At 44.9% G+C, this 22,158-nt stretch overlaps 1 protein-coding gene across 2 annotated transcripts in view; it reads right to left on the reverse strand.

Annotated features, from left to right (window-relative positions):
* The window catches only part of Kcnq3 (potassium voltage-gated channel subfamily Q member 3), a 293,223-nt gene extending 276,510 nt beyond the window's left edge, over window positions 1-16,713 (reverse strand). Inside the window, exons 1-2 of one of the 2 annotated variants that reach the window (XM_032916142.1) lie at window positions 16,271-16,701; window positions 15,898-16,044 (exon numbers count right to left, since the gene is read on the reverse strand). In XM_032916142.1, coding sequence (XP_032772033.1) covers window positions 15,898-16,044; window positions 16,271-16,404 — 281 coding nt within the window. In that variant the 5' untranslated portion in view covers window positions 16,405-16,701. Of the gene's footprint in view, window positions 1-15,897 lie in introns of both variants that reach the window. The other variant, XM_032916133.1, reaches the window with a different exon arrangement.
* Between the last annotated feature and the right edge of the window lie 5,445 nt (window positions 16,714-22,158).

Here is a 22,158-nt window from a genome sequence, read left to right on the forward strand (position 1 = left end):
GGAACTGATCCTAGCCCATCATGTTATAAAGTCCAAGAGAAAGCTCTCAGCAGAAAATCATGGAACAACGAATGGGAAGGATTTGGAACACTGACAGCCTGAGGTAGTAGTAGATTACTGGAAGATTACTTCTACACCCCATCCTCAAGACCCCCTTTCCTGCTGGCAGAATCTAGCCAGTCTGAGGTGTGTTAAGTGTACCCAAAGATGACAGTAATTAGTCAACAAGGAATTGACAGCCCCCTTCACCAGTTGTGGCTGGAGGAAGTTAGTAGGTTTGAAGAGGAAGTAGAAAAGGAGCTACTGGCCTCTTGGCTGTTTGTTGACCTCTATGTATGTGAAGGGAACATCAGAGCAGTTCAGATGCCAAGGACAGGAAGAGTTGGCTGCTGGGCTGTGTCCACTGGCCTCAGACAGTTCTTTCTACTGTTATGGGTGCTTCTGGCCTCCCTCCTCTCCTGCAACATCTTGGCGCTTGCTTTTTCCCACTCAACCCCTGTGCAACAGCAGTACGTTCCTTTCCAGGATGAGTTTGATCACAGAGCCACACTGGAAGCCCTCACTGCTGCCGGTTAACTTTGGAACACGTCCAGTTCCTCATGGTTAACATCGGCTCCCTCTCAGGCTGCTAGGCTGGCTCCTGAGTCTATCTGTAGGATGCTCACAGAAGCCAGCCACACTCAGGCTTCCAAAAGCACCTTCCAGGACCGTGCTCAGAGCTGGGGTTTTGTTTGGAACTTGAGGAGGATACAGCATGGCCAATGAAAGTAGTGTATTCAGCAGGGACCTACCTCATGGTCGGCCTGTGCCTGGCCCCTAAGGTTATGTGATAGAATAAGGATCTGGCTGGTATGTTCATGGAGGAGCAGAAGAAGACAGGGTGAGAAGTAACATCTGTCCTTGGGTCTTTCTGGGCTTTGTCCCAGCTCCATGCCCTGCCATCTGTGTGGTCCCCAGACGAATCACCCATCCCCATCCTCTACACCACCACCTGTGTTTCTATCTACAGATTTCTACAGCAGGTTACAGTGAGATTAAATTCAATATACAGGTCTGGAGCAGTTCCCTTGTTATAAGGTATATTGTATGTAAATACTGCTACAGTTTTTTTAGTGAACTTGCATTCCTCTGGAAGCCCCCTATATAAAAGAGAATGAGAGATCTCTAACTTGCAGATGAAGCAGTACAGACCTTGAGGAATGAAAAACCTGTATCTAGTGTTACTCAGTATGGATGACAGAGAGTGCTGGACAGTAGTCTGCCCTCAGCCAGTAAGTAGTCATCTCCCCACTACCCACACAGCCCTTTTTTCTGCCCACTGCCTACCTGGAGCAGCAAATAAGACACGCTTAAGGATCCAGAGAGTCTCGAGAGAGAGAATGGGTGTTGTTATAAACACTGGAGTGGTTTGTGCACCCTTGTTCACAGCAATACAATCCAGAGTGAGCAGAAGGGGAAAGAAACACCCGTGTCCAGCAGTGGGCATAACAACAGCATTTTGATATGCACCACAGCAAGGTTGCATTAATTCACAGTATTATGTACCCATCACGAAGGCATAAACACCATGCAGTGACACTCATAGACTGTTGTGACCTCAATGAGAAAGGTTCTCCACAGGTTCGAACACTTGGTCCTCAGCTGAGAGTGGGCCTTCAGGTAAGAAATAGTTGGAGGAAGTGAGTCACCTCAACAGGCCTTGAGGTTTCTTAGCCCAAACAATTTCCTGTCTGGTTTCTGCTTCCTGACATCAGAAGCAGTTGGACCAACTATCTCACCATCCTGATGCCTGCATTCCCCCAAGGGAATGTCCATACCTCCTCAAATTGAAAACTAATATAAACCTTCCTTAAGTTGCGTCTTGTCAAGTATTTGAGTCCATTTATAATAAACATCACTGGTATATATGCACTGGTTAAGGTATTCAAAAGCACTCAGACAAAAAAATAGAATGGTGGGAACTTGAGACGGAGAGGAGGTGTTTGCAACCTCATCCTTGCCCCGCCTCCCAAATAAAAGGGTTCCGAGCTCCTGATGCAGTGAGTTTTGTACCCAGTGAGGGGGCTTCGTACAGTCCCGCCAGTAACAGTAGCCATATTTCTTCTACATTCAGCAGTAGCACTTCTGGATGTTCTTCATTCCATTTTAGGATGGAAGCAAGGTCCGCAGCTTGATTTGTTTCATGCAGTGACACTAATTAATGTTCCAAACACCAGGGCCTGGGAATTGAGGTGTGTTGAAAGTGTGAGCTATGAATGCATATGAACCTGTGGTATGTATTGGGTACCCATTTCCTTCAGGTTTCCATGAGTGAGTGTGTGTGTGTGTGTGTGTGTGTGTGTGTGTGTGTGTGTGTGTGTGTGTGTTCATGTGTATGTATGTAGAATAGACAACCCTTTGGAGGTTGTCTCTTGGACCCTGTCCACCTTATTTTGAAACAGATTCTTGCAATAGCCTGGAACACAGCAAACAGACAAGTAAGCCCCAGAGGGTCCCTTGTCTCTGCTAGTAACCCTCCCCAGTGCTAGGGTTACAAGTATGTACTAGCATGTGCAGTTTTGTGCTTCAGTTCTTTTCTGTTTATGTATAATGGTGGTGGAGTAGTACTATTTGAGAAGGAATAGGAGGTACAGTCTTGTTTCATTAGGAAGTATGTCATTGAGGGTGGGCTTTGAAGTTTCAAAGGCCCATGCCAGGTCCAGTCTCTGTCTCTTCCTCTGCCTGCTTGTGGATCAGAATGTGAAGCTCTCAGCTGCGTCTCACACCCTGTGAAATGCTGACTAATGCAGTAGTGTGCATGTTTGTGTATAGGCATGCTCATGCACATGGTCTCACTCGTGTATGCAGTGCAATTGCTTATGTGTACATGTGCATGTATGACCCACGGTTGACATCTGTGTCATCCTCAGTCACTCTCCAGCTTATACACTGAGCCAGGGTTACTCACTAAATCCAAAGCTCAGCTTTTTTGGCCAACTAGTCTGCTTGTTCTGGGCATTCCATGACGCTGCCTCCCATGATATGGGATTACACAGTCTACAACACACTCCTAGATTTTACATGGGTTCTTGGGATCAAAACTCTGATCTTCAAGTTTGCAAAGAAAGTGCTTTATCCACTACCAGCCCACACCCAGCATTTGTTCAGATGAGCTCTGGGGAGTGAACTCAAGTTAACACTTTGGCAACTCAGCCATCTCCTGTCCTACACTTCCAGCTCTTTAAATGATGTCTATGCCAAGAATTTTCCCTGAGCTGAACTGTGTATAGTTTGAATACAATTTAGACTCTGTTGGAGTCATAGAAAACAGTAATCTTTACACTGGCTTCCCATGTAAAGTCAATGTGAAGACGCTCCCATATTGCCATTGCTCTGAATTATCACTATTATGAGCTATATCTTTAAAACCTGGAAAAGAGCTTCATTAAGAATGAAGATAAGAGAGAAGATAGGGAGAGCATTGCCACAAAGAGGGATGGCAAGAAGAGGACAGATGACCCTCTTCAGAGAACAGCCTTGGGTAATCTTCCAAAAAGTCCTCAAGGAGCCTTCAGATCAACTGAAGAACAAAGGAAATATTACATCTTCTTACTACCTTTCAGCAATGGTGGCAAGTTTTATACCATGTGACTTACTTGAACACAACGCTATGAGACAAATAGCATGGAGGAGACAGGTACTAGTGAGGGCCACAAATCAGGGTCAGCAGCAGTCTATGGCAGAGAAAGTTAGAAGGAGACATGGCCAGCTTCCAGATGTTGGATCTGGCCAAAAGGAGGAGCCCTATAGTATAACAGTATAGAGAACTCCCATGTCACCTGCACTCACCTGTCCTTATGGCTGACAACTTATATTAGTAAGAAGATTGCTATAGTTGATGGATATTAATGTTAATGCAGTTATTAACTAGCATCTAAAGTTTACTCAGTTGACCAAGCTTCTATTTCTCCCAGTATCCTATCCAGAATATCACCTATAATTCAACAGTCACATTTTGGAGGAAGCTCTTAGCTCTCTAGGACTGTCTCTGCCTTCCTTGTTTAGGTAACTGTGGCAATTGTGTGAATATGGGTAATACACGTCTCTGTTAGGATTTTTGTAGCCACCATCCCTTCTGAGGTTAAACTGAAGTTGTGGGCTTTAGGGAAAAAGGTCTGAGAAAACTGACATTTTTTGTTCCATTATCTCAAGGGTGAGTTGACCTGATACAACTTGACTGATTATAGGTGACCCTATGCTGGACCATGTGGCTGGGAGTGAAGCTCATCCATTCTATTTTTAATACACTTTCTATATCTACTCTCTGGAAGGAAGGCACTATATGTGATCTGCACTACACTTCTCCTGGAAGCAAAGAACCCACTGAAGCAAGAAGACTTCTTCTGAGAAGACCTACCTCTCCCACTCCTGTCCACCCACTTGATCATTTGTTTATGACAGGACCTACATGTGGACATTTGCTTTTATCCTGTGGTAATGCTTTCATGTTAGTAAGAATTCATAGGTATTTATTTTATCCTGCAGTTAGACTCCAATACCACCTTCTTTCATTTCTCAAATTATTCCTGCTTTGATCATGGGAGCTCTTTTATTCTGGGTACAGTATCCCTCTAGCATATTACCAACAATGCGGGATTTTTTTTAAGAGCCTCTTCTTACTCTCTGGCAATGCAGGATAGCTGAGGTTAGTCTTCCACATATCCTGTCTGTGTCTTATAATCAGAGAGTTGTTCATGAATCCACTGCCTTCGCTTACACACTGGTATTAGACATCCAGACTTGGATGCTACAAATCCTCTCTTTCCAAGGGTTTGATAAGTCAGACTTCCTCAAAGCACAAGGAAATGTATATGGCCCATGTGTGCACATTTAGACAGTCACCTGTACTAAACACAAAACAAGCTTATCTCTATACTATGCATATTTTCAACTTTAAGCCACTACAAAATATATATTATAGGCTCCTCTTGCTTTTCTAGAAACTTTCTCTAACCATGTGAAAGTGAGACCAACTGCACCATCACCATATTTCACTGAACTGCTACTGGTTGTGCATGACAGTTCTATGGACTACATTGCAGTACTATACACAATCGTTTCACCACCGGAAAAATCATCTGTACTTCATTTATTCAACTTCCTTCTCTGCCATCTATCCCCTGGAAATCCCTAGTCTTTTTATGATATCCACAGCTTTGGTTTATCAAAAATGTCCTGTGGCTGAAATAATATAGCATGTCACCTACCCAGACTACCCTTTGTCACTTATCAATACACAATGAATTTAAGGTACATCAGTGACATCACAGCTCATTTATTTCCATCTCTGAATAGGAATTCATGGTGCTGATTAAAGGAGATCCTAGATACAATATTTCTGTTAATTGTGAGTAACACTAGAATAAAAGTTTTCAGGAAAGATTTGGTGTGGACATAGAACTTTAGATGAGGAAACTCCCAGGGGAGTAACTACTGTGCTGAGTCTACCTACCCAGGGTGTCTATTAGTTTTGAGCTCCACCAGCAAGAATTTAGAATTCCCATTGCTCTACATCATTGCCACTGTTTGCATTTGTTGTGGTGGCTTTTAGCCACACCCATTCTAATCTCTCCCTGCTGCTTTAATTTACAATCCTGTAATGATATTGGACATCGTTTTATATGCTTGTCTGCTCCCCTTAGTGTCTGGTTTATGCATTCTGTCTGTTTTTAATAGATGTTTATTACTGCACTCATTAAAGGGTTTGGAGTTTGTTGCTGCTGCTGTTGTTGCTGTTGCTGTGCTTTTAAGCCCACACCAGATCTGTTTTTCAAATATTTCACCCAACAAAATGTTTCTTACAGTTGAATTTAACTGATCCTAGCTTTGATTGAGACAATCGGTGATTGGATATGTGTTTTGTAAATACTTCCACCACTATTGATTTGGATTTTTCTTTTTCTTTTTCTTTTTTTTTTTTTTTGATTCTCTCACAGCATCTCTTCCCCTTTAACTTCCACAATTATTCCTTTGCTGATAAGCGTAGTAGAAAACCCTAATGGTTCTGTGATGATATACTAACACCCAATGGACTGCACATTCAAATGGTGAATTCTATGGATTTATGTTTCAACTATAAAGCAGCTGGCAGAGCCAGAGGCAGCAAGTAAAAGCCTTAGGACAGGAGCTGGGAGAGGGGCCAAGATGGGAACTCAGAACCTCTGACCCTAGGACAGCCCCTGCATTCAAAATATCTGAGGCCAATTCCTGAGAAAGACAGATAATATTTCTGGCTCTTGCTGCCTTCTTGATAAAACAGGGGTCGTTCATATGTGTCTGAATGTTTGACATACTGTCAAAGGATTCAAATGTCAGCATTTTAAATGGCTAACCTAGCAACCAGGGTGAAGCTGATCAATTTTTCAAAGCAGAGAGTCCTATTATGGTTATTGCCTCCACATATCTACTCACCCATGTCCACACATACATCATATATGAATAGGCATGCATAGCTCAAACCACACACTTTTAGTATCTGGAGAAGACACAAGACATAACGTTAAGCCATTATCAGATTTTTACTATATACTATAGCTGTGATTAGGAAGATATTACTTGGTATTAACTAAGGTCCTATTATGTTGCAGGATCTGTGTTTATCTAGAACAGTCTGTCCCTACTGAGGATTAAGACACATGGAGAAAATACATAAAACACAATGGCGAATACAGGAAAGAAAAAAAAAAAAAAAAAAAAAAAAAGAGCGAGCATCAACCAAACACTTGGAATTAGAAGAATGGTCCTTGGAAACATAAGAGAAAATCATCTAGAGGAAGGAGCCTAGAAGTTAAATCTAGATGGTCATTACTCCAGGCAAGTCAAACTGACCCATAATCCTGGCAAACTAAAAATACAACAAAATATTACGCGCATGCGCGCACGCGCGCACACACACACACACACACACACACACACACACACACACACACACACGTTTTATTTTCTCTTAACTCAAAGAAAAATCTGTTTGTATTTCTAGGAGAATATATGAGAGTGTGTGTACATATATTCCATTGTGTGTGTGTGTGTGTGTGTGTGTGTGCGTGTGCGCGAGCGCGTGCGTGCATGTGTATGCGGTAATAAATAGAATGCACTAACTCAGTCTTGGGTCACCTGAAAGTTGTATGGTTAGGACAAGTGTTTCTTTGAATCACCTCTGTTGCCTTTGGAAACATGGATCAACAGTGGAACCTTTACACAGCTCCTTCCTCAGGGTAAATCCCTTCCTTCACCTCAATGGTGGAAAATTGACATCTGTATAGTTTAACAGAAATATATCCTACCAAGAAAATAGCCCTTAAAGTAGAGACAATTTTCACTTCACCAGTGCTTTTATTCAGGAAAATCATTCTACCTTAGCAGATTCTGGCAAGAATGGGAAAATGGTGGCCATTCATTGAACACTTAACCTACTCCATCCACACAAGGCTTTGCGCTGCATGAGCCCACAGTGTGTAGGTAAAGAATCTGCTTTAGGCTGGTGGCTTATTCAGTGACACTGGTCTAAAACACAGCACAGCCAGGATTCAAAGCCAATATCTCTGTCACTGGCTCTGCTCATCCTGGAGACTGGCATTGTGCTTGGATATGCAACGAGACTGACAATGTGCTGTGCTATGTATCACATTAGGCTCTGGGAGGTGAAAAATTCAAGGATTTTAGCATGCAGGGTATAAACAGCTAAAACCCAGATCTTCCACCTCTTCAAACAGTTCAACCCAGTATTCATCAGGCTGTAGGTATAAAATTACAAGTTCCTATTTTGAAGATAAGCCAGACTCTGGTTGGAAATATGCAAAACCATCATGGTCAGTCATAGATTATCAACTATGTCAGCAATCAGCACTGAGTCAACAACTCAGCTAGTTGCAGACCTGAAGGGCAAACTCAAAAGCTTATGATTTTCCCGTGAATTTCCTTCCCAGCTGAATAAGGTATTCTTGGTACCAAATTCTTGGAGGGGAAAAACCCAATGTTGCCTTTAGTAGCTCAGAACTATGAAGAAGACTGTAGTTACCTCGGTACCAGAGTTTAGGCAAAGGGAGGAAGTGTCATCCCCTCAGTTCACACCCAGCCCCTTAGCTTACACTCAGGAGCCTGCTATCTTTGCAACAAAGGAGTGCAAACACAATCCGTAGCCACTAACATGTTTTATGTTGTAAATTAATAAGATATTTCATTCTCTGAAGGTATCGCAAATCAGCTCAGAAAACGCAGCCATTTGTGCTTGTTCAAGAGTCGTTCCTGTTTTATCTAGCAAAATGCAGTCATCACAGAACCCAGGAAAGGGATGGTTTCTTACCCTAGAGAAAGCAGGCATGGGTCAGTCTTCATGGTGATTTTAAGCACTACTTACTCTGGTGTTAGGGAAGAACTTTGAAAGGCTACTACCTGAAGATACCGGGCAGCAAAGCTAAATATTTGAAGATACTTTTAATTCAGACCCTTTTTTTTCCTGAATGAGGATCCTAAATGAAAAATTAATGATGTCAAAAAACAAAAACAAAACAAACAAACAAACAAACAAAAAACAAAAACAAAAAAACCCACAGAGCAACCATGAGCTCTTGGGTCTCCAAACTTCCTTAACTCAAGAACCACTGAGAAATTAGCCCTAACTATGAAGTCAGAGTCACAAGACAACTATCTCCCTTCATGAACCAAGCATGGAGCAGCCTATCATAGACTGTCTAGCATCTGCCAGGTGTAGTGTCTGCAACAAATACCATGGGCATCTGCTCTGCAATGCTGACCAAGGGAGTTCTCAAACTTCTGCTTCAGCCCTAAACTGGAGTTAAAGGGGTCATGCTGGGCTGATGCACACAGCCTCCCAAGTTAGCAAACGACTGAGCCTCAATAAACCCAGGGTACCGTGCTTGATGGTATACACTTTCATTCGGTTTCCGACCTCCTATCTGAGTCTGATTCTGCCACCTTTCCTCAGTTTTATCCTTCACATTTGTTGGACTTTGACCAATGTGACAAATCCCAACACAATTTAAAAGAAGGAAACTTTTTGTTGGGGGAGGTGGGGTTCAGCCCAAGGTCATCTGGAACTTTGAGGAAGGGTGAATCAAGACTGAGAACCTGGTGTCTAGCCAGTAAGCAAAGAGAGAAACAAAGGAGACACAAAGGCAGATCACTTAATTAAAGGTCTCACCCCTCGTGACCTACTTCCTTCAACGAACTTTGTAAATTCCTAAAGCTTCAACCACCTCCCAAAAGAGCTTCACTAGCTGGTGACCAAGCCTTTAATGCATGAGCCTATTGGGGACACTTCACATTCAAACCCTCACAGTCTTTTGTCTGATTTCCCCTGGATTCGCACCTAAATCACACCTTCCCCACACAGGAAGTATATCTGAGATCCGGGAGGTACAGGGTGAACTTGGAGCGTGGACTGATGGAAGAAGAGTCTGTTTATTTCTCAAGGCCAGAAATACTATGTATAAGAACAGACACTGTGTGCCTGCCTGCCCTATCATTGTTTCCAGAAAGAAAGTAGTTGGAAAGGAAATGTCTAAAAGGAATTCACAAAGAAGGGAATAAGAGAGGGCAACTAGCTCAAGCAATCACTAACACTTAGGCTTCCTCCAAGTTATTATCACTAGGATAGTTCTGAATGCCCCCCAAAGGGAAACTTAGTGGGCACAGAGAGTCTGCAATAGGACTCTCATAGAGTACTGGGTTAGTGGAGGAGAGAAAAGAGGGTATCAGCTGTGGGCTGTCAAGAGGAAGAGTGGTCCTCTTCAAGAAGGGGTCACCTGGAGCCACATACATGAGTCCAATCATTCAACCTACAGCTGCCTTACTTATTCATGTATAAAGCAGAGCAAGAATGGCCCAGCTTTCTCTTGACACATTCAGAGCAAATAGTCTTTCTGAGGTACAATGGAAGACCTCATCATATAGGACTGCAGTTTGTGTGGGATTTAGGTTTATCAGAAAACAGCTGCAAAGCCAGAGGAAAGAGGCTATATTAAGAACCCTCTCACTGTGTCCACCTTGTAGAGGAGCACAGGTAAGGCTAGCCATAGAGAAAGACCTGGATTCTAGTTTGCTTCTCTTTTGTTATGATAAAAGACTGACCCAAAGCAACTTATGGAGGAAAATATTCATTTCATCTTACTTCTTGCAGTCCATCATTGAGGAAAGTCAGGTCTGTCTGTCTGTCTGTCTTTGTTTGTTGATTTAACTGGCATCACCAAGAGGGAAAAAAAACATCTGTAATGGATCTATATAGGATGAAATAAAGTGCAAAATGGGGGCTGGGAGTGAAGAAAAGGAATAGAAATGCAAAATTTGGTAGCACTAAGTGGTTTCCCATTGAAACAGAACTTAACATTCTAAGTCTTGTTGGGTAAGATTTCACCCCAGATATCCAAGAAGACAACAGAAAGAAATGAACTTAATCCTGGTGACAAATTGACAAAGAAGCCCTTGGTTTGCCAGCTCCTCTGGCACAACTCTGGCTCCAATGAACCAGATCTGGGTATCTGTGAGGAGTTGCCTACTCTTAGTGTCATGGTGACTAAATCAGTAAGCGGGGTACCCTGACATTGAGCAGATGGTGGCACATGCAGTCCTGGATGTGACAGCATCAACTACAAAAATGTAGTGTTACTAATATACCAGTTAGCTACTTTAAAAATGTGTCTATGTTCTTATGGGTTTCCAATGATTTAATCTGACTCTTGAAGGAGGAGGAGGAAAGAAAAGAAAGAGGCACAAGGCCTAAGGTCTTGAGCAGGAGGAAGCCAACACCAGGGCCTATGACTAGGGACCTTTGTAAATGTAAGGAATTATTCACTATCCACAGATTGCATCAAGACTCAACCATGTTCTTGGGTTATCAGGCAATTTGCTATTTGAAGAAAACATTACTGAATGTTCTAATACCTCGGTGACTAATTGAGATGCCCCAGCACACAAGACTACCCAATTCATGATGCTATGGTTTGAAAGTCTGGTGTTGAAACTTCACGGCCCATGTGATAGTGTCGAGAGGTGCAACCCTTAACAAATGATGATGTCATAAAAGCTCCTCCCTTTGCCAGTAAAATTCACACCCTTATAAAAGAAGTGTCATGTGATTGGTTCTTCCACCTTCTACCTTCTGCCAGTGAGGGATAGTGTTCCTCCTACAGTGGACATATCCTTCAAGACATCATCTTGGAAGCAGAGACCAAATTTTCACTCATCTAGGAAACTGTCATCCTCTACAATTCCTGGAATCATGTTCTTTTCTTTATACACTGCCCGACCTATGGTGCTCCAAGTCTCTGTCTCCAGAAGAGAAAAGACGCAACTCACCTCCATCAACAGGTACAAGGCCTGGAACTTTTGGAGGGCGTGGTTTAAAAGCCCTGCAACAAGCAATCCAGTACACCAAGTTGCAGAACCCTTTGCATCACACATCAGCCATCAGAGGACAAAGCCTGATGCTGATAATGGGGACATGGTCCACACAGAGGATGCAGCCATCTAAAAAACACGTTTTATTTATCCAAAGATTCTCAGCTTGGCTTCAAAGACTCCACTGAGGAGATGTCTTCAACTAGTGCATGTTTGGATATCAACAAACTAAATGGAGGGAAGTCCATGAGGCCTCAACCCTACAGAAGAACTACAGGCTACTGAGTGGAGCGGGAGAGGTAGTTCCCCAGGGAAGTGTACACCAGTTGGTTAACAGTGCCAAATGGTCAGTCTTGAAAACATAGGCAGAAATGCCGTTATACAGACTAGACAGGTTATATTTAGGAATGCATATGTATGTACAAACACATATATGCATGTAATAATAACTGATGAACAAGGAGGTCATGGATTTGAAGGGGAGCAGGAAGGGGCCTATGGGACAGTTTGGAAAGAGGAAAGGGAAAGGAGAAACATTGTGATTAAAACAGAATTTCAAAAGTAAACAAAATACTATTGGCTGTTGAAATCACCACCTTACCTACCCTTTAATGCAACTCAGGACGCTTCAAAATGTCCTAAGAGAAGAGCAAGGAGAGAGGTAAAGAGATCAGACAATGAAGAGAAAAATGAAGTGAGTTTGTCATTGATTAGATTGGGTGTGGATTCCATGGGAGTGGGGAGAAAAGGTGGTAGATTATACATAATCGGAAGGAGACACAAAAGAGGAAGTGTTTGCCAAATCTCTTTATTTACCTGTGTAGGTGTTTTCCATCAACCCCTGGGTAAACTCTTCAGGCTAAGGCCACCAGCCAAGCCCTTTCTGTTCAGGGAAGGGGCTGGAGAAATGGCTTTAAGTAACCAGCCTTGCCTGCCAGATGCCTGAAGCCAGCCTCCCTTAGAAAACAGCAGCAGGTGTTTTTCCAGATCCTTTCCCTTTGGTTTGCTAACAGGTGGTAAGGGACAATACCCAGCTGGCTGGAGAGACATGGCCAGGGCAACGGGATGCCTTCAGAGTGCCAAGCTAGTGCCAATGCCAAGATAAAGACAGCATTTCTCCACCAACAGGCTCAGGACAGCAACAGTATCAGGTATGTGTGACATCTAAGAAGATCCTTATTCAGTACCAACTGAATACAGAGTACCCAATGTTGGCTTATTATACCCATAATTGCTAGTTTAAGCACGGGAACCATTCTTCAGTGGGGGCAGTACCTCCAATCCTCAGCTTCTAGCTCAGTCCTACTTAGCTCCTGTAAAGCCATATAGGGGAACTCAGAAACCAGCATGTCCTGTAATAGCAAAGTTTGCCTCAGCCAAAGACATGGCTGCCATAATCTTTCCTTGAAGCCAAGCAAGAGTTCCACCTCGTCTACCGCCCCCCCCAAAGCCCAACATTTCCAAGGACTATTTTCCTCTTCTAATCCTGTGGTGCTGACTCCAGCTACTTACTGCTGTGGCAGTAAAGCTGTTACAGCAAAGTCTTGATTAACTAGAATCCTGAGAGAATTCTGCCATGGACCCACACAGCAAATGCTTACTAAGTACCTATCATGGGTTCTATGGTCTTCCGGGAATTGAGAGTAAAAAGAAAAACAAGAAAGAAAATAGAAGAAGATGCATCCCTCCTTCACTCTCGAGCGGCTTTTGGATTCGTGGGGCAGAGAAGCAAGCACATCAGCTCAACGCAGCACACAAAATTATATGGCTGGAGAAGACAGGGAGCAACTTGAGACCAGCCAGATGGAAGTCTGGGAAAGGTTCCTGGAGAAGGGGAAACCAGCTCTGTACGAAGGTGAAGGTGAATAGCTAGGAGCAAGGGATGGGCCTTCGAGGCATAGGAAGCAAGGTGGGAGGAATGATTGATTTTCACTTTTATATTTAGGACAGAGGAGAGGAAGAAACCTCACTTGACAGGCCTAGTTAATTTACAAAAGAAGGAGAGCACATTGAACTGTGAGTTCATGGTCAACCGAATGTCTCAATCCCCTTCTGCCATTAGCCACAGCCCAGCACAGGATAATGGGCACTTCACAGTCTGAATTTTAAAATCCTGCAAAATCCTGAATCATCAGTGAAGACTCAGCTGTGTTCCCTTATTCAGGCTCCTCCTGAGCTTGAGGAAGGATGTGAACTACAATCACTTAGGAAGCTTGTGTAAGTATTAGGAATACAAATCCAACCCATGAAGAGCCCTCTCATAAACCATCTTTTATCAGAGGCCACAAATCCTAGCCCCAGCCCAGCCCACCTTACATTTTCCTAACAGAACCTCCTAGGTTCTGACTGGATACTGGTTTGATTTCCTACTTGAGCTAGAAAAACTGATGACCAAGAGCCTTGTATTACCAATAGTCAGTGGGCACCCAGAAATGCTCAGCAAAATGCCCCAAGGGTCAAAAATGGGATCTGAGTGCACCGAGAAAGCCAGATGTGAGGTGTAGAACCATTATCCCTGCAACGCTGGCTTTGTCTCTTGCACTTGTCAAATTTCCATCCACCAGGCATAAGTTACAATCATTACCTCATTGTGGTCATGTGAGAATTGAGCACAATTTGTATATATCTGACACTTCTAACCTAAGTTTTCCTAGGTCTTCTCTGGGAAACTCTGGCTATAGGCTTGGCACTTACAAACTGATCTCAAAGATATGAACGATTATACAATAAAATAACCTTGTAGTTGTTTCTACAATAGGCTTTATCTATTCTCTCTGCAGATTGGGCAGGGCAAGGCATCGGGTTCCAGCTACAAAAGGTGGGAGGAGAAGAAAGAAAGAATCTCAAGCTTCAATAAAACCCCAGGTTCCAAAGTCATTAAATACACACTGAACACAACTTTATGCCAAGGGACATGGAGTCTGCACTCAAATAATTTGTTCAACCTTTCAAAACTACATATATTTATTTCACTTCAATTTTGAACATGGTGCTAGAAAACTAAAGAATGAATGCCAGTTAAATCTCATTTCACTATGAAAGAACAGCACATCTTAAGGTTTGGATCAGACACAGGGATCAAAGGCTTGACCAACCGAAATCCAAGTCCCTGTCAAGGTACGTCATCTTTATTCTTGCTGCTTCCTGAGTTTCAGGGATGCATTCTCTCAAGGCTTTTGTAACCTGGAAGAAACCTGTTGCACAAAGCTGAGGTCCTGTGTGGACGCCCCACCTGGTGGCCAAACCAGGAAAAGCTCTTCCAACCTTGAAAGACAGGCAGGTACTTAACAAACAGAAGACATTCCCTGACTTCTTCCCTCTTTGTCACTTAAGGGTCAACTGGAGGGAAACCAACTGCCTTAAATTGGAAGGGTCAAAGTCATAGTCTATTTCCTACCCAAACCCTGACACTCATATAGCTTCCTAAGCCAAAGCGAGGAAGCAGATGGTAGCAAGAAGTGCCCTGTCACACACATCCAAGGTGTGACACTCAGGATTCCAGTCTTGGGTGAGGAATCCCTCTGCTAGTACCCTCTTTTCCTCCCTGAATACGGGTGTGTATTTTGCATCCCAGGAGTCGGTACATCTGCAGTTCCATTTTCCTTCTGGCCTAGCATTTACCTTCTGGGCTAGCATGGAGATTATTTCTAGAGGAGTCCCTGGGGAAAAACTTCCCACAGGGACTCTCAGGTGTCCAATGCCCTGGTCAGCCAAGCCAATAGATGAGAAACAGTTGAACCTACAGAGATAGTAGAACCGAAACTATGGGATGTTGGACCCAAATCATAGGGATGTTCCAGCCTTAAATAGCTTCACCCCATCTCTAGCTCTGCTAAAAGCTAACCCTTTGGGCTAAGCTTGGAAATCCCGCCCCTTTTCTATTAGCCTATTCGTCTTCCTAAAAGAACACAAAGACCTGCATTTTGGCCTGTCTAAGCCCCCAGTTAGAGCAAGACCCATTCCTTTTTGATATCAGCATCTTACCCAAGGAAGGGTAACACATTCATGTAACATACATGTACACAGGCATATGTAAACCACTATGGGCAGTGTGCACCACTATTATCCTCAACTCTGAGATATATCATCTAAATTGAGTGGTGATTGCAAGCTATCCATCCCAAGAGGACGGGGCTTATTTAAGGACCAATTTTGTCCGAATCAATTGCTTCATTAGAAATATCTAATTCTTTTAAGCTCTCATGTCAACATCCCAGAATGTACCATAAACGCGCACCTGCGCGTACTCGCCAGTTCAAATCTCCAAGTCAGCCTGAAAACCACGTTTGGTGCATTTAAGCCTAAGGACCCAGGCACCGGGAGCACTCGGTCGCACCACAGAGAACCGTGGGCTAAGGCCAGACTGGTGTCCCTTCACCCCAAGCCAAAGCCAGAGAGCGCTTCTGAGTGGCCAAACACACAAACACTTCCTTAGCTCCAGCCCTGGCCCTAACCCTAAGGTGCACGGCCGCCAAGGGGCGCCCCGAGCGGCCAGGTACTCACACAAGCGCGTGGTAGAGCAGCGCCCAGCCCCTCGGTCTCTCCAGGGCGTCATAGATCAAAGTTTGGATGCGCCTGTACTTGGCATTGTTCCTCTTGACTGGACGGCTCAGAGGGGTCTTTGCCAGGAGCCCGATGCCCTGCGGGGTCCTCCTCTGCCCCTCTTCGCGGCCACCGCCCTCCAGCAGCAGGGTCCCGTCTTTGTCGGCTCCGGTCCCTAGCGCCAAGGTGACTTGCTCCACGTCTCCTGGCGCCAGCCCCACTTTCCGCTCCTCGTCGCCGGCCACTGCCGAGTCCCCTCCAGCCGGGTTAGCGGCCCCGCCGCCTCCTCCGCCCCCTTCGCCGCCGCCCCCGCCGGCCGCCCCCGCCGCCCTGCGAGCCTTGAGCCCCATCTGCCTCGCCCCCACCGGGCGCTTCGCCTTCTCCGCTGCTGCTCCGGGAAGAAGGAGCGCTTGGGGTACGTGGACGAGGCGGCGGCGACGGCTGCAAGCCCGGGAACTCCAATGCCATGATCCGCGCGCCCCTCCCCGCCCACCCCCCCAAAAGAAGGCAAAGGCGGGCCTCCCGGGGGGCAGGGGAGGTCGGATGGGGAGTCAAGGGGTCACATCCCGAGCGGGTCCCCTGTGGGACCCGGAGGGGCGCGGGAAGCCGGGGTCCGTGCGGAGCCCGGCGAGGGCGCGCGAGGCTGGCGCGGTGGCACTAGGGCGCGCGACGGCGGGAGCCTGGCACCGAAGCTCCAGGGAGGCGGCGGCGACGGCGGCACCCGGGCCGGCGAGCCCGAGACAGCATCGCAGTTTATTTACAAGCCCTGTGCCAGCCGCCCTCCCGCCCGCCCGCCTGGCACACGCGCCTCCGCCTCCTCCCTCCTCCCCGCTCCCGCCCGCGCCTAGCCCGCTGCTCCAGCCCTAGCCCCGCTGCAGCGGCAGTAGCAGCAGCAGAAGCAGGCGCGCCCAGGCGGAGCGCTCACCACCCGCAGCGCTCTTTGGTTCCCTCCCTCCTTCGCAGGGGTGGGGCTCCATCGTCCCGCCCCTTCGTTGCGGGAGGCCCAGGCAGCGCCACGCCTCTCCCCGCCGCCCCCCTACCCAAGACAGCCTTCTGGACCAGCATCACTAGCGTTGTGGAGGCCTCTACTCCTGCTTCTGCTGGGTCATGAATCCTGAGGCAGTGAAGCCGGAGCTCCCCAGACCCCGGGGGCGTTGGGGTTTCCCCTGGTCGACAGGAGAAAATAAAAGGGGATGGGTAGAGGCTGAGGCTGCAGCTTTATATTCCAGTCTCCACCCTCCACCTCCTCTGCTTGCCTTTGGAGATGAAAATCGAAGTTGCTAGGTTAGACATGCTCACATCTCACCCACTGGCTGGCTCAGTGATGGCAATGCTCCTGTTCAGGGCTCATGGGGTTCCTGCTTCTGGTAGTTTTGGGGTAGCCCTTTGTACATGTAGGTGGAAAGACAGCTGAGAAACACATGTGAACACCAGAATCAGTACCCTAATTTCTGCTTGGCTCCAGTCAGTCATGCCCTCTGACCCCATTAGGATCCTTCAGGGAAAACATCGAATCCATGGCAGTGAGTTTGTCCTGCGACAGGGTACTGCTCTCCACCAAAGGTTTGAAATCGTTGAATTCATAACACTTGAATGATGGAAAGAAGGGCAAAACTAAAGCTGGTGTGGTCCAAATTATCCCTAATGTGGAAACTGAATCACAGAACTATCAGATTCTGTGACTTGGGAGAGCCGGTCCTGGGCGGCCCCATTGAGAAGGTAACATCTTAAGATGAGATACAAGTGGCAAAGTGGACACAGTCATGACAATGTCTAAAAGATCCTTCTAGACAGCAGTGTAGAGAAACGTGGCTCGGGTTTGCTGGTGGTACAAGAAGCAATCTAGTCAGTCATTGGCACCATTGGCAGAGGGCAGATGCCCCATCACCCACCACAGGCAGGTTAGGGAAGCCCTCCTACTGCCCTGGGGTACCATGACTCCTTACCTAGTCTTCCCTTGTGACTATCAGGTCGGGTAGAGAGGACAAGATAGCTGTGTGTAAGGTTGGGGAGCCAACCTTAGTCGACGGGGAAAGAGTAGGTGCCTGCTTGGGAAAGTTGAATGAGCAGGACCAAAGAGAAGGTGAAGAGTGGGGGTGTGAACAGACACCATGACCAAGGCAACTCTTAGAAGAATAACATTTAATTGGAGCTGGCTTAAATGTGAGGTTCAGTCCATTATCATCAAGGTAGGAGCATGGCAGCATCCAGGCAGTTATGGGGCAGAAGGAGCTGAGAGGTCTACATTCCTAGCAGCTAGGAGGAGGGTCTCAAAGCCCACCTCCACAGTGACACACCTACTCCAACATGGCCACACCCCAAAATAGTGCCACTCCTGGACCAAGCATATTCAAAGGAGAGGTCAGGGAAGGGAGGAGCCTCCAGAAGGTTCTCTAGAAAGTGTGGATGTATAGGATTGGCACAGCAGTATACTGCTTGTTGAGTTAGAATACTTTTCCCAGAAGCTGACAACAGTAGGAGAATGAAACGAACTGAAAGACTCCTGGCCATCCTCAATAGAGAAAGATATTTATTGGTTAGATGGGAGGCATGTGCCTGAAACAGCCTATGTGGCATGACCTTTGTTCAGAGCAGGGTAGCCCTGGTCCTTTCATAAGTAAGTTAGAGGTCCAGAATGAGTTGAAACAGAGAAACAAGTGAGAAAATAAATCTGAAGAGAAAAGGCTAAAGTAAAAGTGATTGTCTAGTTAGAAACACTCTCACACACACCAGAAATCATGCCCCAACCTTCCCATCAGATACCTCGCCATTCATCCCTCACCAGACACATGTGACTCTGCTCTAGACTGTTTCACTGTATCTCCCAGGGATCTGTGTGTTGAGATTTGATCCCCATTGTGAAATAACTCCCAGAGTGGAAAAGTAAGTTAATCAGCCTCTGGTGTTTGGGATCCAATTAGATTAGAAAAGACATCAGGGTGAGGCCACCATAGTGGAAGCTTGCTGTCTTTGTAGAAAGAGAGAGAAACCATAGTTCACACCTTCTCTTTCTCTTGCCATGAGTTGCTGTGGTCCTCCAGGTCTGACGGCTTAAGAAGACTGTTTCAAGATCCAGGCCCTTGTCCACGGACAAAATCAAAGCCCAAATAAACCTCTTTTCTTTGCAAGTCACTCAGCTTCCAGTAGTTCATAATAATATCCTTTCTGACCCAATTCAATGCCAAAAAACCCACAAAACATTCTTCCCTTATATAGCAGTAGCTTTCTGAAAGTTGCCCTTCCTCAATTCTTTCCTATTTTATTATTTGCCTATTTGTGTTTGCCACAACCTACAGCTATTGTGTTTATATTTTGTTCACTCATTTCCTGATGTTTTCTTGTTATGGTTTAACTTTTATGTGTCTTCCACAGATCCGTGTGTTGAATGCCTGATCCCCATTTGGTGGCTCTATCTTAGGACACTTAGGAGGAGGTGAGACATAACTGGAGGAAGTAAGTCATTGGCGATTGAGTTTTTGATGCATTCCATTCATCACTCATTTCTGTACCTCTCTGTGCTTCTTGTCCACCATTAAGTCAGAACTCTACTGTCACATGCTTCTATTACCCTATTCTTGTGATGTTCTGCCCAGACACATGGGCCAAGCAGCTATGAACTGAACCCTGTAAAATGAAGAGCTGAATGGCATCATTCCTCCCTTAGGGTGTGTTATCAGATCTTTTGTCACAGTGATGAGAAAAGTAGCTAATGTGCCCACTAAACAAGATCAAGACCTAAGCATCCTAGAAGTAGATATGTCCCAGGATAGCCTCTTCATTCTCAAATAAGGCATAAGTAAGAGATGCGTCAAGGAGCAGGGTCAAACCATCAGCACATAGTCAACATATGTTTTTATGTGAAGATATTAGGGGTTTTGTTTTAATTGGGAAAGTCTCTGTGCTTAGTAAGGCTTAGCAACTTCAAATTAAAACCAGTGATTTTACGGTGATAGTGTTCAAAATCCTCACTAAATAAACACTCAGGATGAAACTCAGGGCATACATGAAAGGGCATAGGAAAAAGATAAGACAAGGTCTTGATTGTCCCCTTGAGTCACTTGGGAAAAGTCAACCTCAATTGTGCAATTATTGCCATCAGACTGGTGTGGGCAAATCTGTGGACATCTTGTGTGCCAATCAGTAGGAATGCTCAGCCCGCTGTGGGCAGTGCTATCCCTAGTCAGGTGGTCCTGTGCTGTGTGAGAAAAGCAGCAGAAGGTAAACGTAGGAGTAAGCAGAATTTCTCCCATGGACTCCACATCAACATCCTGCTTTGGCTCCCATTAATGATGGATTATAACCTATAAAATGAAATAAACTCTTTCGTCTCCTAAGTGTTTTTTGTTAGTGTTTTATCACATCAATAGGAGTGAAGCAAGGACAGAAGCATAAGATTTTATTAGTTGCCATTTAATAAAATATTTTTTTTAAAAATGGCACCTTGAACTTTTCAGTACATAAGGAATTTTGGTGGAGACACAAAGGCCATTGCCATGCCTCTCCTAAAGGATGAAGCAAACTTAATATCAGAGTTATGACTGATCCAATTAAGCCAAAGAGTAGAGGAACTGCCAGGTAGCTGAGTCTGGAACATTGATTTATTTCAATGGTTTTATAATCCAATGGAGAACGCTGTCCAGATTTCTAACTCATAAAAGACACAATGCACAGTAAGTACCATTTGAGGGGCTGTGTAATCACAACACAGTGCAGATTTTAGCTAAAGAAAACCACATGTCCTATATCCCTCAGGTCCCTGCGATTCTGATATGGTGCTGGGACACCATAGCATAGTATACCAGTGTATCAACAAAGAATAGACTGAGTTATAGTTCAAATAACAAAACATCCTAGCATCCTCTACTTTTGAGTTCCAGTCCTATGATATTAAAATTCCAGTCACTTGCTAGACCTCAAATTTGCTACCTCTTTCTCCTCCAAATACTTTTGATCTTCATATTAGTCCAGTTTTTCTTGCTGTAACAAAATATCTAAAACTGGGACCTATATAAAGAAAAGATTCTTTAGGCTCATTGCTGTTGGCTAAAAATCCAAAATGTTTTTGGAAGACAGAACCAATAAGGTCAGCCCATCAATTTAGCCTCTAGTTTAGGAATCTGGACTCTGCATTAATTGCTGTAATAAAACACTAGGTCCAGAAGCAACATGTAGAAGAAAGAGTTTATTTGGGCTTACATTTCCAAAGAGATAAGAGTTCATCAAATCAGGACTACATTGCAACAGGCATGGTAGCAGGATCATAAAGCTGACAATACATATCTTCAAATGAAATCAGGAATCAGAGAACACAAAGAATATGTAGCTGAGGCATTAAACTTTCAAAACCTATTTCCAGAGGCTCCACCTCCCAAACGTTCCACAATTATCCCAAACAATGCCACCTACTGGGCACCAAGTTTTATGCATCTGAGCCTATGGAGCCCATTCTCTTTCAATCCACAGACTCCACTGGCTGGGATACTGCAAGATGGACGACAAGCAATACAATGTCAGGGGAACTTTTTCTCATTCTGGATGAGAAGATTTAGCAAATGAGTAATAGATATTTGATGTCAGCATAGGAAAGTAACTTGAAGTATAGACTGGAGAGAACTGTAATTCTATGACATTAAGTTTGTCACCTTTGGGCAAGTTGCTGAATTCATACCTGGTACAGAGACCACATAGCAAGACAGGAAGCCAAAAGCTGAAGTGGTTGACTTAATTAGGGTTTTACTGCTGTGAACAAATGCCATGAGCAAGGCACCTCTTATAAGGACAACATTAATTGGGGCTAGCTTACAAGTTCAGAGGTTCAGTCCACTATCATCAAGGCGGGAACATGGCAGCATCCAGGCAGGAATGGTGCAGGAGGACCTGAGAGTTCTATTTTTTATCTGAAGGCTGCTAGCAGAATACTAGCTTTCAGTCAGGTAGGGTGAGGGTCTTAAAGCCTACACTCACAGTGTCACACCTACTCCAAAAAGGCCAAACCTACTCAAACAGGGCCACACCTTCTAATATTGCTACTTCCTGGGCCCAGCATATACAAACCATCACAGTCTCCATTCTGCAACAACATTCTATAGGGAGCAAGCAAACATTCCACACAGTTCATTTTCATCCTTTCCAAGGGCAGTTCTACCAGTGACCAAAAGACCTTCCAATAGACCACACACCTTCTACATCTTCACACAGCTACTTGTTGGACCAAACTTCTAA

This window comes from Rattus rattus, chromosome 1, assembly GCF_011064425.1.
Source record: "Rattus rattus isolate New Zealand chromosome 1, Rrattus_CSIRO_v1, whole genome shotgun sequence".
In the NCBI taxonomy this organism is placed as follows: Eukaryota; Metazoa; Chordata; class Mammalia; order Rodentia; family Muridae; genus Rattus; species Rattus rattus.